Source organism: Heteronotia binoei, chromosome 5 (genome assembly GCF_032191835.1).
Source record: "Heteronotia binoei isolate CCM8104 ecotype False Entrance Well chromosome 5, APGP_CSIRO_Hbin_v1, whole genome shotgun sequence".
Taxonomy (NCBI): domain Eukaryota; kingdom Metazoa; phylum Chordata; class Lepidosauria; order Squamata; family Gekkonidae; genus Heteronotia; species Heteronotia binoei.
The window spans coordinates 95,146,764-95,163,595 of NC_083227.1; the positions used below are offsets into that span (position 1 = coordinate 95,146,764).

Genomic DNA, 16,832 nt, shown 5'->3' on the forward strand with positions numbered 1-16,832 from the left:
CAGCTCTTATAAACTGAAAACTATTGCACATGGTAATTGTTCAGCTGTGGTTGAAGAACCAGCTTTTTACTGGTGTGAATTGTTTAGATTGTGCTCAAAAGGAAAGCCTGGCTAAACACATTAATCACTGTAACAACCAAATTGTTCAGAATCTTGTGCCTAATGAAAAATGTTTAAAATGAGTGTGTGAGTACAAACAACAATGGTAGCAAAAAATATGCTGTTGTTGTTAGTTACAAAAAGATTAAGGCTGACTTAAGTTCCTTGATGCTTAGCCACTGGAAGGAACATGACCATGGTGCCCTAGACCTGAATGAAGGTGATACAACTTTTCAACTGTCAGGTCATGTATAAAAGTGTTAGTGCTCATGCACTGAGTACAGATCTAAAAAACAGCCCTTCTTGTTAACCTCTGTCACAACTTCCCTCTTAATGTATTTAATGCTGTCACAAGGAATTTAATTCCAAACACTTTATTTAACATTTCCAACTGAATTGTGCTTGAGTTTTAAGGCTTCGTCCTTGGACTATGCGGCCTTCAGGATGAGGCTCTTATAATTTAATATCATAGGACTCCAGATTAATATAAAACAAAATAAACCTTTATTTGTACAATAAGCGTATTGGTTTCAAGATGTTTATAGCTTAATTCTTCAATGTAATAATTAATTCTTCAATGAATATTAATTACTTCTGATTGAGGTGTAACTTTCACTTCACACGCTCCTCACTCTCAAATCTTCCTTTCTCTTCCTAATTCAACTTTCTGACTGCTTATGTCTCTCACACTCCTATAAACTCTGACAATACTACATTTTGGCTCTCTATCTAGCCCCTATTATGTCTTTCACAGCACTAGTGTGGGGTTCTAATCAGAAGACTGCTTCTCAGACTCTGTTGATTGCTGATTGACCACAATTGCTGACTGACTATTAACTGCTGTCATTCTGCTGAGAGTTCACTGCTGACTGACTTCTCTCTCTCTTTCTCCCCCCACATACTTCTTAGCTCCACCCACTCTCAGTCACTAACCAATCATTTCCCCTCTTTCACCCACCTTTCTCTACTGCAGCTTACCAACAGTTAAAGGAACACACATATATACATTCAAATCATTACAGCCTCCTTTAAATAAAGGAGAGTGCAAGAGGATTGGGTTTTGTATGTCCTGGTGCGCAGCAATAAATGGCCCAATTTGATTTTATTGCAGGGAATCCTTATTGCAGGCACTGAAGAGCAAAAGGAGAAGTATCTACCTAAACTGGCATCTGGAGAACACATTGCAGCATTTTGTCTCACAGAACCAGGAAGGTAATATATTTTTTTAAAAAGACCAAGTTGACAGCATTTTGCCCGCTTAGTGTAGTGGCTAGGAAACCAACCTACAAATCAGGTATCCCTGCTGTGAACTCAGTTGGTGGCCTACACCAACTTCATCTCACCATTTTCTGTATGATGGCTCTAAAAATTATAAGGTAATATATCTGAATGCCTTTGAGTACTCCAAAGCACAGTATAAATGTTAATTTGTATTATCACTTCAAGCAAGATCTTTGGTAACAAGAAGTACGCTGATATTATAAGATGACTATTTGAATTCCTTAACCACAGATGATACCTGTAGATATCTCATCCTTCACAGTCTTTGTAATTATGACTGCTTTTGCAGAGAAAGTCAAGCTTTCGTGTGCTCTCTAAGCACACTTCATCAGATGAGGGGATTAGGTATAGCTTACATTCTGAATAAAACTTGGTTGGTCTTAAAGGTGCAACTTGATTCCTGCTTTGTTCAACTGCTTCAGACCACCACTGCTGCTCACTTGGATCTAAAGTAGGTCCTAGTCTCCCTTCTAAGCTTGCAAGTTGTTCGGGGTACATGCAGACAATGAAGACTTTGAAAGATTGCCTTGATGGTTTGCAAAAACAATTTAGGAGAGTGTTCAGAAAATTGAGTAAATTGGAATTATTGAAATACTTAGCTCCTTGTGAAGATCCAGGGCTTTTGTTTATTTCCAAAGGTGTGGGCTATTTTCTATTGGATTGAGTTCTTTGGCTCAGTTTAAATACTAACACCTTCTTTCTTTACTGTATTTCAGTGGAAGTGATGCTGCATCTATTCAGACAAGAGCAACTTTAAGTGAAGATGGCAAAAGTTTTTTATTAAATGGTTCAAAGGTACTTATCTGCAGAAAAGAGAGATTATTTTTTCTGCTTGTCAGTTTGTCCAGGTATTCTCTGAATAGTTTCCCTGCCTAATCCAGTTGAGCCCAGGGGAAAACTAGTCAGAGAACAAGATCCAAATCCATGGATTAGAGGGATGATTGATTGCCAAGGTTAAGGAAGAGATAGTAAAGTTCCTTTTTCTTTAGTGAAGTTTTCTGCCTCAATATGGGATCTGTTCTCTGACTGATGATTTTAGTTTCAGCTCATGGGATCTTATCCAAAAATCAAAAACAGTCTCTACTAAAATATTTGGAGGAATTCTTTCACTCCATTCATTTGTTTTATGACATTAAAACTGCCTTTTTCTTGTTCAATTACAGATATGGATATCAAATGGTGGTATTGCTGATATCTTTACTGTGTTTGCAAGGACAGAGGTGGTTGACAAAGATGGTGCAACCAAAGACAAAATTACTGCTTTCATTGTAGAAAGAAATTTTGGTGGGATCACTAATGGGAAGCCAGAGGATAAACTGGGCATTCGAGGATCTAACAGTAAGAGCTACATTAAAAGTGCTTGGAAGAGTATTAATATTTTGAGGGAATGTATGAGGGAATCCAGGTTCTTCTGATCAGCTGCATTTTGTCAGATCATGAGAGGAACTTCTTTCTTGATTGTCTGTTTATTGTAATATTTGCTGACTAGTTATGGGCATAAATCTTTGTTTCTAGAGTTGCTTAGTTGCAAGACTGTTTTTGAAACCATCAAGGGACTTCAGATTTCCATTCATATGTCTAAATCTTAATGTGGCCCCATTTGCGGGTACTTAAATCTACAGACTGGGGTTATGGGCAGACAAGACAGATCTCTCTACAAACTTGAGAAAAGCCCTAGGTTTACAGAAAAGTCTGATATTTTTTTAAAAAATGGGGTGTTCACCCCTTAAAACTATAAAAGGAATGCCTGTAGCTTTAAGAAATAGATGCCTTCAGTGTCTGTTGCTAACCAACCACAAAGTATTGCAAGCATTCAAGTTTTTGTTTCTGTCAAGTAAAAGCCAGAGTGAGGGCCAGCGCTCTATTTTGAACTTTGAGGAAGGACCCATTGGGTAGTAACTACTGGGCAACTTGCTATTGCTTGACTTGCATTACTTACCCTCACTGTTCAACAGCAGTCACCCCACAAAATCACAGACTAGATCTGGGAGACCCAAGTTTGAATCCCCACTCTGCTGTGTAAGTCTTCTGGGTGTCAGTCACACACTAACTGCCTAACCTACCTCAAAGGGTTGCTGTGAGGATAAAATGGAGGAGAGGAGAAGGATGTAAGCTGATTTTGGTCCCCATTATGGAAATGTAGAGAACATTCCTAAGCAAGTTAGGTTAGAAGTAAGTCCCATGTTAATCAATGGAGATTACTCCAAGGGAAGTATCTTTAGGATTGCAGACTGCATCTGAGTGAATTTAGGGGCATGCCCTGCTTCATTTGAATGTAGTCTGGCAGAGGAAATCAAAATTGAGTAGATGAGGAGCGGGAGAAACTGTGTGTAGATGGAAGAGATCCAAGAAAGGTAACAGTGAAGGTTGGGTCTCACCATTATTTTATTCTGGTTTTAACTTGATTTTTTTTTACTATTATTGTAAGATGCCCTGAACTATGAAGAAAGGCAGGGTATAAATGTTTTAATAAATAATAGTAAATTAATAAAAACCGTTCACTCCCAGACATATTAGGTGCAGAGATGAATTTGTGTTATATTTTAAATGGTGATTCTTGTTTAATCCCTGTTCCTGGCAACATTAGTATAACATTATTTATCTTACAGCTTGTGAAGTGCACTTTGAAAATACAAAAGTACCTATAGAGAATGTTCTTGGAGAAGTAGGAGGAGGATTTAAGGTGAGATGCAGGGAATAATTATTTATGCAGGCTGTAGAAGAGAAATTTGTGATAGACTTGAATTTCATGGGGGTGGAAGTAGTTATCATGACACTGGTGGAATGTGAATAGGCAATCATTCAAAACAAATAGCTAAAGAGAGAGAAAAGTGGTATATTATATTAGCCATAAACTTGGGTACTTCAAAAAAAAGTTGTCACAAGCTTACAAAACAACATTGGCCCCAGAATAGTTTTTTCCTCATTTTACAATATTCTAGTTGTACAAGAATGTGAATTTGAACATTTATCCCATTGAAAGCAACAAAGCACACAGAACTTCCACACTTGAAGTTGCTGGTAGGCAGAATTCATAGATGCGTAGAAAATGTAGCGAAGTTTGAATGTCCCATGATAGTCAAGAAGGGGATTTGACTGAAATATCTTTTGTATCCTGCCTTTTCAAAGATGGTTAGACTTCTGAGACTTCCTTGCTCAGGTAGCTGGAGGTTGTTAACTTCAGATTCTCTGAATCTTGGCTGTGAAACTCACCAGAGACATCTTTCTGTCTAGTTAAAACAATGAAGTTGTGTACAGCTTCTTCAGTGGGCATCACCGGCTGCACAACTGTTTTTCCATAAGGACTCACCAGTGCCTAAGAATCTTTGGAAGCAATGGAACTAAGGCAGATGGGAGCTCTAGCATTTTTCTCATGTGTTTTTCTGTTTTTATTTACAAAGGGATAGATTGTCTTGAACCTTTTGTCACTGTCTCAAGTTTTCAGGGTGTAATGAGGCAGAAATGTTGATTGTTGGCATTAAAAAACTTGTCACAGAATGCTAATGAATGACTTTGAGTAATTTTGATCTCCTTATGCTTTCCAAAACATGAAACATCTCTGTCTATTATTGTAGAATGTTCAGCACTATTAATTTTATCAGCCAACCAGTTACTGGTTATTGACCTTAAATTTATTATCTCTTTTGTAATGTTGCAACTAGTTCTGGTTAACGTTTAATCAGCTGGGTCAATTTTTGTCTTCTGTTTTAACCATGTTTATATTCCTTAAGAGAAAACTGACAGATTTGTATAGGACTATTTGTTAGTTCCCTGTGGTTTGTTTTCATCTCAGATTCTCAGCTTTAGAAGAGAGACACTCCCCAAAGTGAATGCAGTGATTTCACAATGAAATTATAGGAATCTTTAGGGGGGGAAAATCATATTGTTATTACTGTTTATCGGTGAATATGGTGTGCAGTAGATAAAGGGCTTCATGTGTAGCTGAACAGCAGATTAACAGCTGGGTCTTATAAAAGCAAACCAGGGTTTTTTCTTTTTGTTTTTTTACAAAAAGACAAAGCTCTCAAGTATAGTTTCTTGAATAAAGGCTGCTTATCTTCTCTGCAGGTTGCTATGAATATTCTTAACAGTGGAAGATTCAGCATGGGCAGTGCATCAGCTGGAATGCTTAAGAAACTGATAGGTAAAACTCAGCATGATGTGTTCTGAAATAGGATGAAATTTCTGTATCGGTTCTGTGGCTACAGAAGAGAATTTTGTATTCTATGCGCAGATTAACTTCCCTCACAGGGTGGTTGTGAGAGTGAAATGAAAGAGAGGAAAACCATGTTATAATTCATTCTTAGCTGCATTACAGAGAAATTATACAATTATAATGGCATTATAAATTATATAGCATTACCTTCCATATTTCAAGGCAATTTTTTTTATAATATACACCCTAAGGCCTTGTTTGTAAGACATTAGTGTGTATGTCACATTATATCTTGCCTGAAAGCTGGGAAATGATGCTATTTCCCTGTTTCTAGAGTATTTTCCAAAATGGAGAAACATGCCTTGGAATGTAGATAATTAAAGCTAGTCCAGATGGAATTAATTACATTACATTTCTAAAGACAGTTTATAATAAATTGTTATATACCATAGCCCTAGGGGGCTGAACACTTCTCCTTTTTAGAGTTCCTTAATAGTGGATAGTCCATGTTGTTGCATGGGTATATCATAGTTATATGATTGCAATTACATGATTGATAAACTGTGTACTAATGTCTTGCATAAAGTGTATCTGAATAAAGTTTAGAAATCTAAAACCAGTTAACGACTGTTAATGGGAAGAGACAGCATGGATAAGAGGAGGGGGAACCTACATAAATCTTCCAGAGAGAGGGAAAAAGTATTCCGTAGATAATGCAAGAAGTTGGGGACGGAGACCACAACCTACTGTGAGCCATTTACCTCTGGATCATCAAGAAAATAGATTCATATGTTTACCTTTCTAGGTGAGCTGATACATACTTGCTGAATATACACTGGTGTTTCTATTATATTTTAAGTCTCCCTTTTCTTCAAGGAGCACAGGGGAGCTTATGGGGTTCTGCATCTCCACCCCCCCTCCCCAGCAACCCTGTATGGTAGCTTAGGTAAAAAGAGAGTAACTGGCTGAAGATTAACCAGAGAGCTTTTTTTAAATAGCCATTTGGTCTTGATTGTAGTCGTACATTAGATCACACACATATTTGCAGTTATAGTGACTGGAACTTGGAAGTGAAGACTAACATTTGTAAAGATGGTGTGGCAGAAAGCCCCATTTGACCAGTATTGGTCACTGTGTTAGAAATGTGCCTCTCTGTTTCATATTTTACAAGATTTAGTGCTTCAAACACCGGTGAACAGAACATTAAGCAAACACTTCTACCATACAAAGTGTTGATGCAATGTTCATTTTCCAAAGATGATTGGGAGTAGTAGTTGCCTCTTTTACCTCCTAAACTGTATTTTTCCAGGACCAATGCTGTTTAATTCTGAGCACCACTTACAGTACAATCCCATGCCCACTGATATCAGTGGGGTTAGATTGGGGAAACTATATGCAGAGTTTCACTGTTGGTGTGCTTGGTCTGTACCTTATTTGCTTTGTTTAATCTACAGAATAGCACAGCGTAAGACAGTTCCCATAACTTACTATAGGTGCTGTTTTATTTAACTTAAGGAACTTTTCATCCTGATCAGAGGGTTGCTGTTGCGGCACAGAAAACCACATTACATTCCGTGTCACAGAATATGTATTGCTGTTACTTCAGTGTCGGTACAAATGTGTCAAAAGTAGATTTAGGCTCTGTCCATGAAGGCATGAAATTCAGCACATAGCAATGATGGAGCCTTGCAGTATTCGGAAATATTTAAGAAACCATTGCATTTTTTGGAATTTTATTGCCTGATTAACTTCTTACTCTTTTCTTTTTATATATATAAAGAAATGACTGCAGAGTATGCTTGTACTAGAAAACAGTTTAATAAGAAGCTGAGTGAATTTGGATTAATTCAGGTAACTGAGAAACTGTGGCTTTCAGCTGTCTTTTGTTTTTAATCTTTTATTCTAAAAACGGGCTACATGCTGTTATCAATATAGAAGTAGGTAGAGTTGCTTTAAAATGGTATAAAATCTACGCATGCTTGAAGGTCATTGTCAGGTTCCCTGACAATTGGGTCAGAATGGTTATGCTGTAGTTTTCACTGATTCAGTCATTTTCATTTCTCTGTATCAACTTGCATTGCATGCCAGTATAATCTGAACTGTAGTCATGTTACACTTTGCTCAAATGTGTATCTAAGTGTGCATGCTTTGGCGTTTTGCTTGCTGTAACTTTCTCAAGATCTGCAGCAGGAGGACATTGGCTGTTATCTGGTAGCTATGGCAGCATCTAACTTTCACCAGATGACCTTGAGCATCCAGTGAGAACTCTCTATGTTGTACACCTAACCCTGGAATCTGACAAAAGCTAGCTTTAATTTGCGTGCCTTTTTGCTTGGTGTATTATTGGTTCTGTTTGTGAGTTATTCTGTTCTCAGCAATGGCCTCATAGCACAAAGGTCCATTGCTCTGTATTGATCTCTAATAAACTTCTGACCATTTCTGTATGTGCTGAGTTGACTGGGATTGGTAACTGGTGAAATCTCACGGTCATGGATAAAATAAATTACAGATTTTTTTTCATGAACTTTAGGGAAAAAATGTGCCAAGCACCAAATATTTTAGGTTTAGAAAGTATGTTACTGTTAAACATCCTGCACTGTATCGATTTCTGAATTGCAATTGCCATCTCTCCAGAAGGTTTACTGATGATGAGTGTTCAATTGAATTGTTGCTGTTTTACCAGGAAAAATTTGCCCTTATGGCTCGGAAAGCATATGTAATGGAGAGCATGGCATACCTGACTGCAGGGATGATGGACAAACCAGGGATTCCAGATTGCTCGGTTGAAGCAGCCATGGTTAAGGTACATTTTTCTGAAACATTGGTATGAGGCTACAGATATCAGTACCAGTGTTCCCTCTAAACTGAGTTAGTGTGAACTAGCTCATGGATTTTTATCCTCCAGCTCACACATTTTGTCTTAGCTCAGGAAGGATGACTTCAGAGCACAATAATTTATGCAGCAGCTCGCAACTTTAATGCCAGTAGCTCACAACTTTAACACCAGTAGCTCACAAAGTAGAATTTTGGCTCGCAAGACTCTGCATCTTAGAGCAAACATTGATCAGTACTAAATTTATTTGTTTACTGTACCTATAGTTTGCCTTTCTCCCTGAGACTCAGAAGAGATTGCACACTGGAAATTGACAGCAATTCATACAAAGATAAGCATTCCATACACAGAGCACAGTGTAGGTCACTACAATCAATATGAGGAGAGATCAAATGAACAATGGACTAAGAGTAGGATTATGAAAATCTGAATGGACTATTAGGCATGCTACAGAGTGTGAATATAATGCTGAAAAATGGCATTACATCAGAAAATAAAAAGACCACAAGGTAATACATGCAGCAAACCTGACATGTTGTATATGCAGTGGTGTGATTGCAGTCTCTTTCTCTTTATAAAGCACCTTCCTGAACTATGTTGTTATATCATAGCCCCGTTTCCTTTCCTGAACTACTCCAATTTACATAATTTGCAGAATAACAGGAATGTGGGGCCTTCCTGACTTTTCAGTCAAGCTATTCCACAAAGTGGGGACCACAGCACATTAAGCATGTATATGGGTGGGTGTTAATCTTTCCCATTTGCACCTGCTGAAGTCCTTGAACAAGTGAGTGAAGCTGTAATGGTAGAACATAGGAGGAGTGGTCTTGTGTATTTATTAAAATATTCAACCTTTCATCCCAAGAAAGGAAGCTCAAAGCAAAATACTTGATGTTATGATGACAGGATGATGTTATGGTATTGTCTGTTTCAGAGCTAGAGCTATTCCCTCATATTTGCATGGGATACTCATCATTGAAAGGCAAGCTATGTAGTGTTGGGTTGGGCAGCTGTTAGGCATATTGCAGAGATATTTTCAAATACAGTCCTTTACTGTTTTTAAGAACATAAGAGAAGCCATGTTGGATCAAGCCAATGGCCCATCTAGTCTAACACTCTGTGTCACACAGTGACCAAAAAAACTCCCAGTGCCATCTAGAGGTCCACCAGTGGGACTAGAAGCCCTTCCACTGTGCCCCTCCCAAGCACCAGAATACAGAGTATCACTGCCCCAGACAAAGAGTTGCAACGATAAGCTGTGGCTAATAGCCACTGATGGACCTCTGCTCCATTTGCTTATCCATTCCCCTCTTGAAGCTGTCTATGCTTGTAGTCACCACCACCTCCTGTGGCAGTTAATTGCACATGTTCCACCTTTGGGTGAAGAAGCACTTCCATCAGTTCTAACCCGACTGCTAAGCAATTTCATTGAATGCCCACAAGTTCTTGTATTGTGAGAAAGGGAGAAAAGGACTTCTTTCTCTACCTTCCCTATCCCATGCATAATCTTGTAAACCTCTATCATGTCACCCCACAGTCGATGTTTCTCCAAACTAAAGAGTCCCAAGCATTTTAACCTTTCTTCATAGGGAAAGTGTTCCAACCCTTTAATCATTCTAGTTGTCCTTTTCTGCACTTTTTCCAATGCTATAATATCTTTTTTGAGGTGCGATGACCAGAATTATACACAGTATTCCAAATGAGACCACACCATCGATTTATACAAGGGTATTATGATGCTGGCTGATTTGTTTTCAATTCCCTTCCTAATAATTCCCATCATGGCGTTGGCCTTTTTATTGCAATTGCACACTGTCTTGACATTTTCAATGCGCTATCTACCACAACCCCAAGATCCCTCTCTTGGTCAGTCTCTGCCAGTTCACACCCCATCAACTTGTACTTATAGCTAAGATTTTTGGCCCCAGTGTGCATTATTTTGCACTTGGCCACATTGAACCTCATCTGCCACGTTGACGGCCACTCACCCAGCCTCGACAGATCCCTTTGGAGTGCCTCACAATCTTCTCTGGTTCTCATGACCCTGAACAATGTAGTGTCATCTGCAAACTTAGCGACCTCACTGCTTATTCCCAACTCCAAATCTATAATGAACAAGTTAAAGAGCATGGGGCCCAGTACTGAGCCCTTTGGCACCCCACTGCTTACCATCTTCCACTGCAAAAATTGCCCATTTATACTCACTCTCCGTTTCTATTAATCAGCCAGTTTTTGATCCACAAGAGGACTTGTTCTTTTACTCCATGACTCTCAAGCTTACTAAGGAGCCTTTGATGAGGAACTTTATCAAAAGCTTTCTGGAACTCAAGGTAAACAACATCTATTGGGTCTCCTTTGTCCACATGTTTGTTCACCTCCTCAAAGAAATGTAACAGGTTAGTGAGGCAAGATCTTCCCTTACAGAACCCATGCTGAGTCTTCCTCAATAACTTGTGTTCATCCATGTGCCTACTCATTCTGTCTTTGATAATGGTTTCTACCAACTTTCCCTGTATTGAAGTCAGACTGACTGGCCTGTAATTTCCCGGATCTCCTCTGGAACCCTTCTTAAAGATGGGGGTGACATTTGCTACCTTCCAGTCCTCAGGAACGGAGGCAGATTTCAATGAAAGATTACATAATTTTGTCAGGAGATCCAAAAGTTCACCTTTGAGTTCTTTCAGAACTCTTGGATGTATGCCATCTGGGCCTGGTGACTTATTAGTTTTTAATTTGTCTATCAGTTGTAGGACCTCCTCTCTCGTCACCTCAATCTGACTCAGGTCCTTCAACACCCCTTCCAAAATTAGCAGTTCTGGAGTGGGCAAACACTTCTCATCTTCCACAGTGAAGACGGAGACAAAAAATGCATTCAGCTTCTCAGCCATTTCCCTATCCTCCTTCAGTAATCCTTTTACCCCTTGGTCATCTATTTACCTTTCATTTTCCTCTTCACATGCCTCCTCATGTCAGAGAATTTAAACGTTAAACGTTTAAATTAAACGTTAAAAGTTAAACGTGGTTGTGATGGTCTTTTGGGGCAACTCCCTATTTATGCAAATGGTGAAATCAATAACATTATGGTCACTGCTCCCAAGCGGTGCAATCACTTTTACATCTCTCACCAGGTCCTGGGCATTACTTAGGACCAAATCCAGGATTGCCCCACCCTGGTAGGTTCTGTGACCATCTGCTCCATAGCGCAGTCATTTGAGAGTGTGTAGAAACTCAATCTCTTTCTCCTGACCAGAACACATATTGACCCAGTCAATCTGTGGGTAATTAAAATCACCTATTATGACACAGCTTTTACATTTAGCCACTATCTTTAATTCTTTCATCATATTATAATCGTCCTCTTATCTTTTGATCCAGTGGGTGATAACAAACTCCTATAGTTAAATTTCCTTTTGGGCCCACTACTTCGACCCAGAGCATTTTAAGAAGGGAATCTACTTCTCTGACCTTCTCAGTCTTACTGGACTGACATACAGAGCCACCCCACCTCCAATCCTTCCCTCCCTATCCTTCCGATATAATTTATATCCAGGAATCACCGTGTCCCCGATTCTCCTCATTCCATCAAGTTTCTGAAATTCCCACAGTGTCTATGTTTTTCTCCAACACTAAGCATTCCAACTCCCCAATTTTACCTCGACTACTTCTAGCATTTGTATACAAATATCTATAATTTCCCAGACAAGTTAGGCCCGCAACCTTCCTCCTGCTGCCTTGAGACTTTGGCAGATAGTCCATCCTTTTTGTCACCATCTCAGTAGAAAATTCTAATCCATTGTCCGGTAGAAAAGTAACAGCTAACTCTTCATTTCTTCGAGATGAGTCCTCCTGAACCAGAGATATTTAATCCCCCAAGATTCAGTTTAAAAACTGCTCTGCCACCTTTTTGATTTTAAGCGCCAACAGCCTGGTTTCTTCTGGGGACAAGTGGAGACCGTCTCTTTTGTACAGCTCCTGCTTGTTCCAGAAAGCATCCCAGTGCCTAACAAACTTAAACCCTTCTTCCGTACACCATCATCTCATCCATGCATTGAGACTTCTAATTTGTGCCTGTCTCTCCTGCCCTGCATGTGGAACAGGTAGCACTTCTGAGAAGGCTACCTTGGAGGTCTTGGCCTTGTGTCTGCTGCCTAGCAGCCTAAATTTTTCCTCCAAGACCTCACGACTGCATTTCCCCACATCGTTGGTGCCAACAGCAAAGCAAAGCAAAGCAAATTTTATTTTTATATCCCGCCCTCCCCCACCAGAAGGCGGGCTCAGGGACCATGACCGCTGGCTTCTCCCCAGCACTGTCTATGTCTATCTACAACACGCGTAATGTCCACTACCTTCACACCAGGCAGGCAAGTCACCATACGGTTAGTACGCGGTTTTGCCACCCAGCTATCTATTTGTCTAAGGATTGAATCACCAACTACCAAGACCCCCCCTTCCCCCCTGTCCAGGGATGGTTCCTTGGGGCAAGAGGATACCTGCTCCCTGTCTACACAATTTGCCTTTTCCTCTACTTGGCCCCAAGTTGGGCTTCATTTTTTGATCACATTAAAATGTGGCATAGGAATCCAAGGATAGAAAGAACTAATTGTCTTGTACTCTGAAGTTTAAAAGAGCATATGGCAGCTAGTTTTGCAAGAATAATTTGGGTTGCTTTGTTTACTTGCAGGTGTTTAGTTCTGAAAGTGCATGGGTTTGTGTCAGTGAAGCTTTACAAATCCTTGGTGGCCTTGGCTACATGAAAGATTATCCATATGAGCGCTATCTCCGGGATTGCAGGATACTTCTAATTTTTGAGGCAAGTATTATTGCTCCTGTTATCCAGTTTTAGGTTACTAGCATAAAGCTGGGGAAGAAGTTGATGACACTGTACTGGCCACTGGAGTGTCATTGGATCTTTCCCCCATCCCAGATACAGTCCTGTGTTTTGATACCTTTTATTATGAGGTGATTGCCATCACATCTAGGTGGTGGAAGGTAGCTCTATCTCACTGGCTGTGCATAGGATGCCAGGGTAACAGCTGCTCTGTAAATTAGTGCTAGCTGTGTCATAAGAGGCAGAGCACACCATTTGGACTGGTGCACCTGATATTTAAAAAATGACATCTGTGCATTTCCCTCCAGTCATCGATGTTGACCTGTTCACTTTGGAACCATTTTGCCTTGCTTGTTGGAACAAAAATAAATGTTGCAACAGAGACCCTGTTTAAATGGTGTTTTGTTTACCAGCTCAGTGGGCTTCATAGATGCAGAGCAGAGTTAGGAGCATGAGAAATACAGAAGCCCGTGGACTAAACTGATCTAATATGAAAACTGATTTGAAAGAATTTTGTAAGCTTTTTGCAGAAACTGCACAGAATGTGGTTAATCCTTTACTAAAGAGATCTGATTGAAGATAGGAAACAGCAGCAGTAAATAGAGAGTTCTGAGAAGAGAGAGAGAGAGAAGAACCAGTGCAAAGCCCTCTCAGTTTAGTTTTCTCAGCTCCTTCTTTGTTCCGGCTTTTCTTTTGGAAGAATATAAAATGGGGGAAGGGAAAGATGTCAATATTGTGGTATTATGAAGTTGTGAAGGTAGACTGTAAATTTTTCATATTTCTGTATTCAGTAGTAACTGGAACTGAAATCTGAAAGAAGCTGTCTAGGAAGGCTGGTTCTGTGTGGAGCCTTTGTTGAGCAGGGTTTGGCCATGTAGTTCAGGTTTCATTCACCGAACTGTTTAGCTAGCCTGCTTTCTGCTGGAAGTGGCTCCCCAAGGCCAGCAGAATAAAAAGTGGGGTGGGGGGAGATCTTGCAAAAGCTATTTAAAGGGAACATTCCCTTTAAATGGCTTTTGCAAGCCGTGCATGAGTGAAGTACAAGCAGTGAATTCACCACTGCTTCACTTGTGGACGGCTTGCAAAAGCCATTTAAAATGAATTGTTGAAGTGGGCTAGGGGGGAGCGAAGGGGATCACTGAAATGTATGCAGACCATTTCAGCTATTCTTCTCATTTCCCCTGCTCCGCTTCCCACCACAAACCTCCAAAATCACCTGGAGGGGTCATGGATAGGGATAGACGTGAACCTCTGGTTAACAAACCACAAAATGGCAGTGTTCTGGAAATTAGGTTTGTGATGAAGTTTGAGCCCATCCCTAATCAGTGTCCCTAGCTTGGATCTAAATACTCTTAAGTGCTTTTGCTGTTGAGCATAATATTGCTTATAATTAAAAACTAATGCATAAAGTGCATCCGTTTTACTTGGCATATCCAGTCAATATATATAATAGTTTTAATTAGCTAGTTGTTCAGCCATCTGTTCCCTTTGAAAGTTTTAATTGCCATAGCAACACCTGCTAAAAGCATAGTGCTCTTATCTTTCAAAATTGAACACTTTTAAAATGCGGGTGCTTTGCTTCTAGAACTTTACACAGGTGACAGACTGTTCTTTCAACTTCTGGGTTTCAGAACACTTATGTTGCCTGCTTTTCATATAAATTACATGACTTCTTGAGGTGTACCTTAAGAAAAAAAAGAGCTTGTGCTGCACACTTTGCACAACTACTATGAGCTTTCCCTTTGCTTGCCAGCTAATTGCAGACAGAGAACTGTTAGAACGATTTAACAGAATATGTGAATGATGAAAGGATTAATTTCCAAACCATTATAGCTGTTCCTTCCAAAATGATGTTCTGTGTCATCAGTTTGAATATTTCAAAGTCTTATTAAATATAATCATTAAATAACAACTTCTGTGTTGCTCCCAACTTGAAGAGGAATTGGAGCTGAAAGGTAGTTCATGGAGTCTGGGTTGTAAGTGACCACAGTAAACAAAAATACCAAACACCTTTTCTGTTTACTGTTGTTTAGATTCAATCAACCACTAGAGTCCCTTTATACCTACCAAAATAGGTACTCCTGAGAATTGTGGGATGCCTAGATTGTTGTAGAATGTGACATGTGGGAGGGAAGACACAATAATAATAAGAAATTAGAAGACACACTGCCCCTGATGTGACCCCAAATTTCTCTCTGATGTGACCCCAAAATGTCTTACAACAACAAAAGAAATTGTACACATAAGCCAATAAAATATAAAATAGAAGCACAAGAGCAACCTGCATCTTGGGATGGTCTTGGATTCATATACTGGCTTCTCCAAAGTCTGGGGATGTGAGCCAGAAGTAGGGGTATGTAAAAAAAAAAAAGTATTTTTTGGATTTGGGTATATTGAACCCAACAAATATTGGTATTTCCTGATATTCCTGAATCCCAGTATCAGTATGATATTGGGATTTGTGAAGCATTTAAGGTTGCTGAATTTTTTTCAGCTGCATTATACCCCATGGGGACCATTATAGTCAATGGATCCCATAAGTCAGGGGTGTCAAACTCATTTCAGAGCCAGATCTGAAATAAATGAGAACTTGTCAGGCCGGGCCATGTGTGTCATGAAATGTAATGCCAGGCAGCAGAGATATAAAATTTATAAAGGACACAGACAAATACAATTAAAGTTTTTTAAAAAAACTTAAAAATATGATTAAAAGATTACCACTCTTGCAATGTTTTTTTTATTTCTGATAACACACCTCTTGCTCTGAATTATTGCATCAAAATCTGGAGATAATGTCTGTGCTGTAGCAATCTTGAGTATGCTGTTCAGATGTTTTTAAGGTGTGTATCTGTAAGTTGCAAACCTGCTTTTGATTTATTAACATTCATTATTGAAATCTCATGGTCAAGACCCAGGGGAAACATGAAATGTCTGAGTGGTCAGCCAATGGAGAAAATAGAGGCGTTGCTCTGTAGCTCCTGTGCAATTGAGCAAGCTTGGCAAAGCAAGCTGTGATGCAGAAGGAAGCAGGTGACAGTTAGTTACTTGTGGGCATGATAGGATCCCTCTGGGTGACTGATCCAGCCCTTGGGCCACATGTTTGACACCCTTGACATAGGCTATAATGGGGAATCGATCCAGGGGTATCTGGGGTTTGAGGAAGGCTGGTTTTTTTGTGGTAGAGACACCAGATTTGCAGTATAGGTGCCTCTCCTCAAGTTTCAAAAAGATTGGACCAAGGGGCCCAATTGTTTCCAATGGAAGAGGGAAACAAGCGTTTAAAGGTTTATGCCAATAAAGGTACTGCCTGACTGACTGGTGTTTATGGGGACACAGTCCGTTTAAATGACTTTTCCAAGCCATGTCACGGCAAGTGATCTCCAGAGGCATTTAAAGGGACTGCAGTTTATTTAAATGCCTGGGAGTTCACTACAAAGGTATTTAAATAGACTGAAAGCACTTTAAATGCCCTGTAACTGGTTATTCAGCAGCTCTGAAAAATCCTGGATAGTTTCAGGTTTTTCCTGGCAGCTGTTTTCAGATAGTTGAATCATCAGCTGTTTTGGTGATTGGCTGAGAAAATGTTCAATAAATACTAATAAGGTATTATTGAGTATGTTTTCAGCTTGGTTTAT

At 39.6% G+C, this 16,832-nt stretch overlaps 1 protein-coding gene across 1 annotated transcript in view; it reads left to right on the forward strand.

The window, feature by feature from the left end:
* ACAD9 (acyl-CoA dehydrogenase family member 9) overlaps positions 1–16,832 on the forward strand; it is a 38,056-nt gene that overhangs the window by 10,724 nt on the left and 10,500 nt on the right. Inside the window, exons 5-12 of the mRNA XM_060239847.1 lie at positions 1,211–1,311; positions 2,097–2,175; positions 2,544–2,718; positions 3,990–4,063; positions 5,449–5,524; positions 7,317–7,387; positions 8,220–8,339; positions 13,051–13,179. Coding sequence (XP_060095830.1) covers positions 1,211–1,311; positions 2,097–2,175; positions 2,544–2,718; positions 3,990–4,063; positions 5,449–5,524; positions 7,317–7,387; positions 8,220–8,339; positions 13,051–13,179 — 825 coding nt within the window. The remainder of the gene's footprint in view (positions 1–1,210; positions 1,312–2,096; positions 2,176–2,543; positions 2,719–3,989; positions 4,064–5,448; positions 5,525–7,316; positions 7,388–8,219; positions 8,340–13,050; positions 13,180–16,832) is intronic.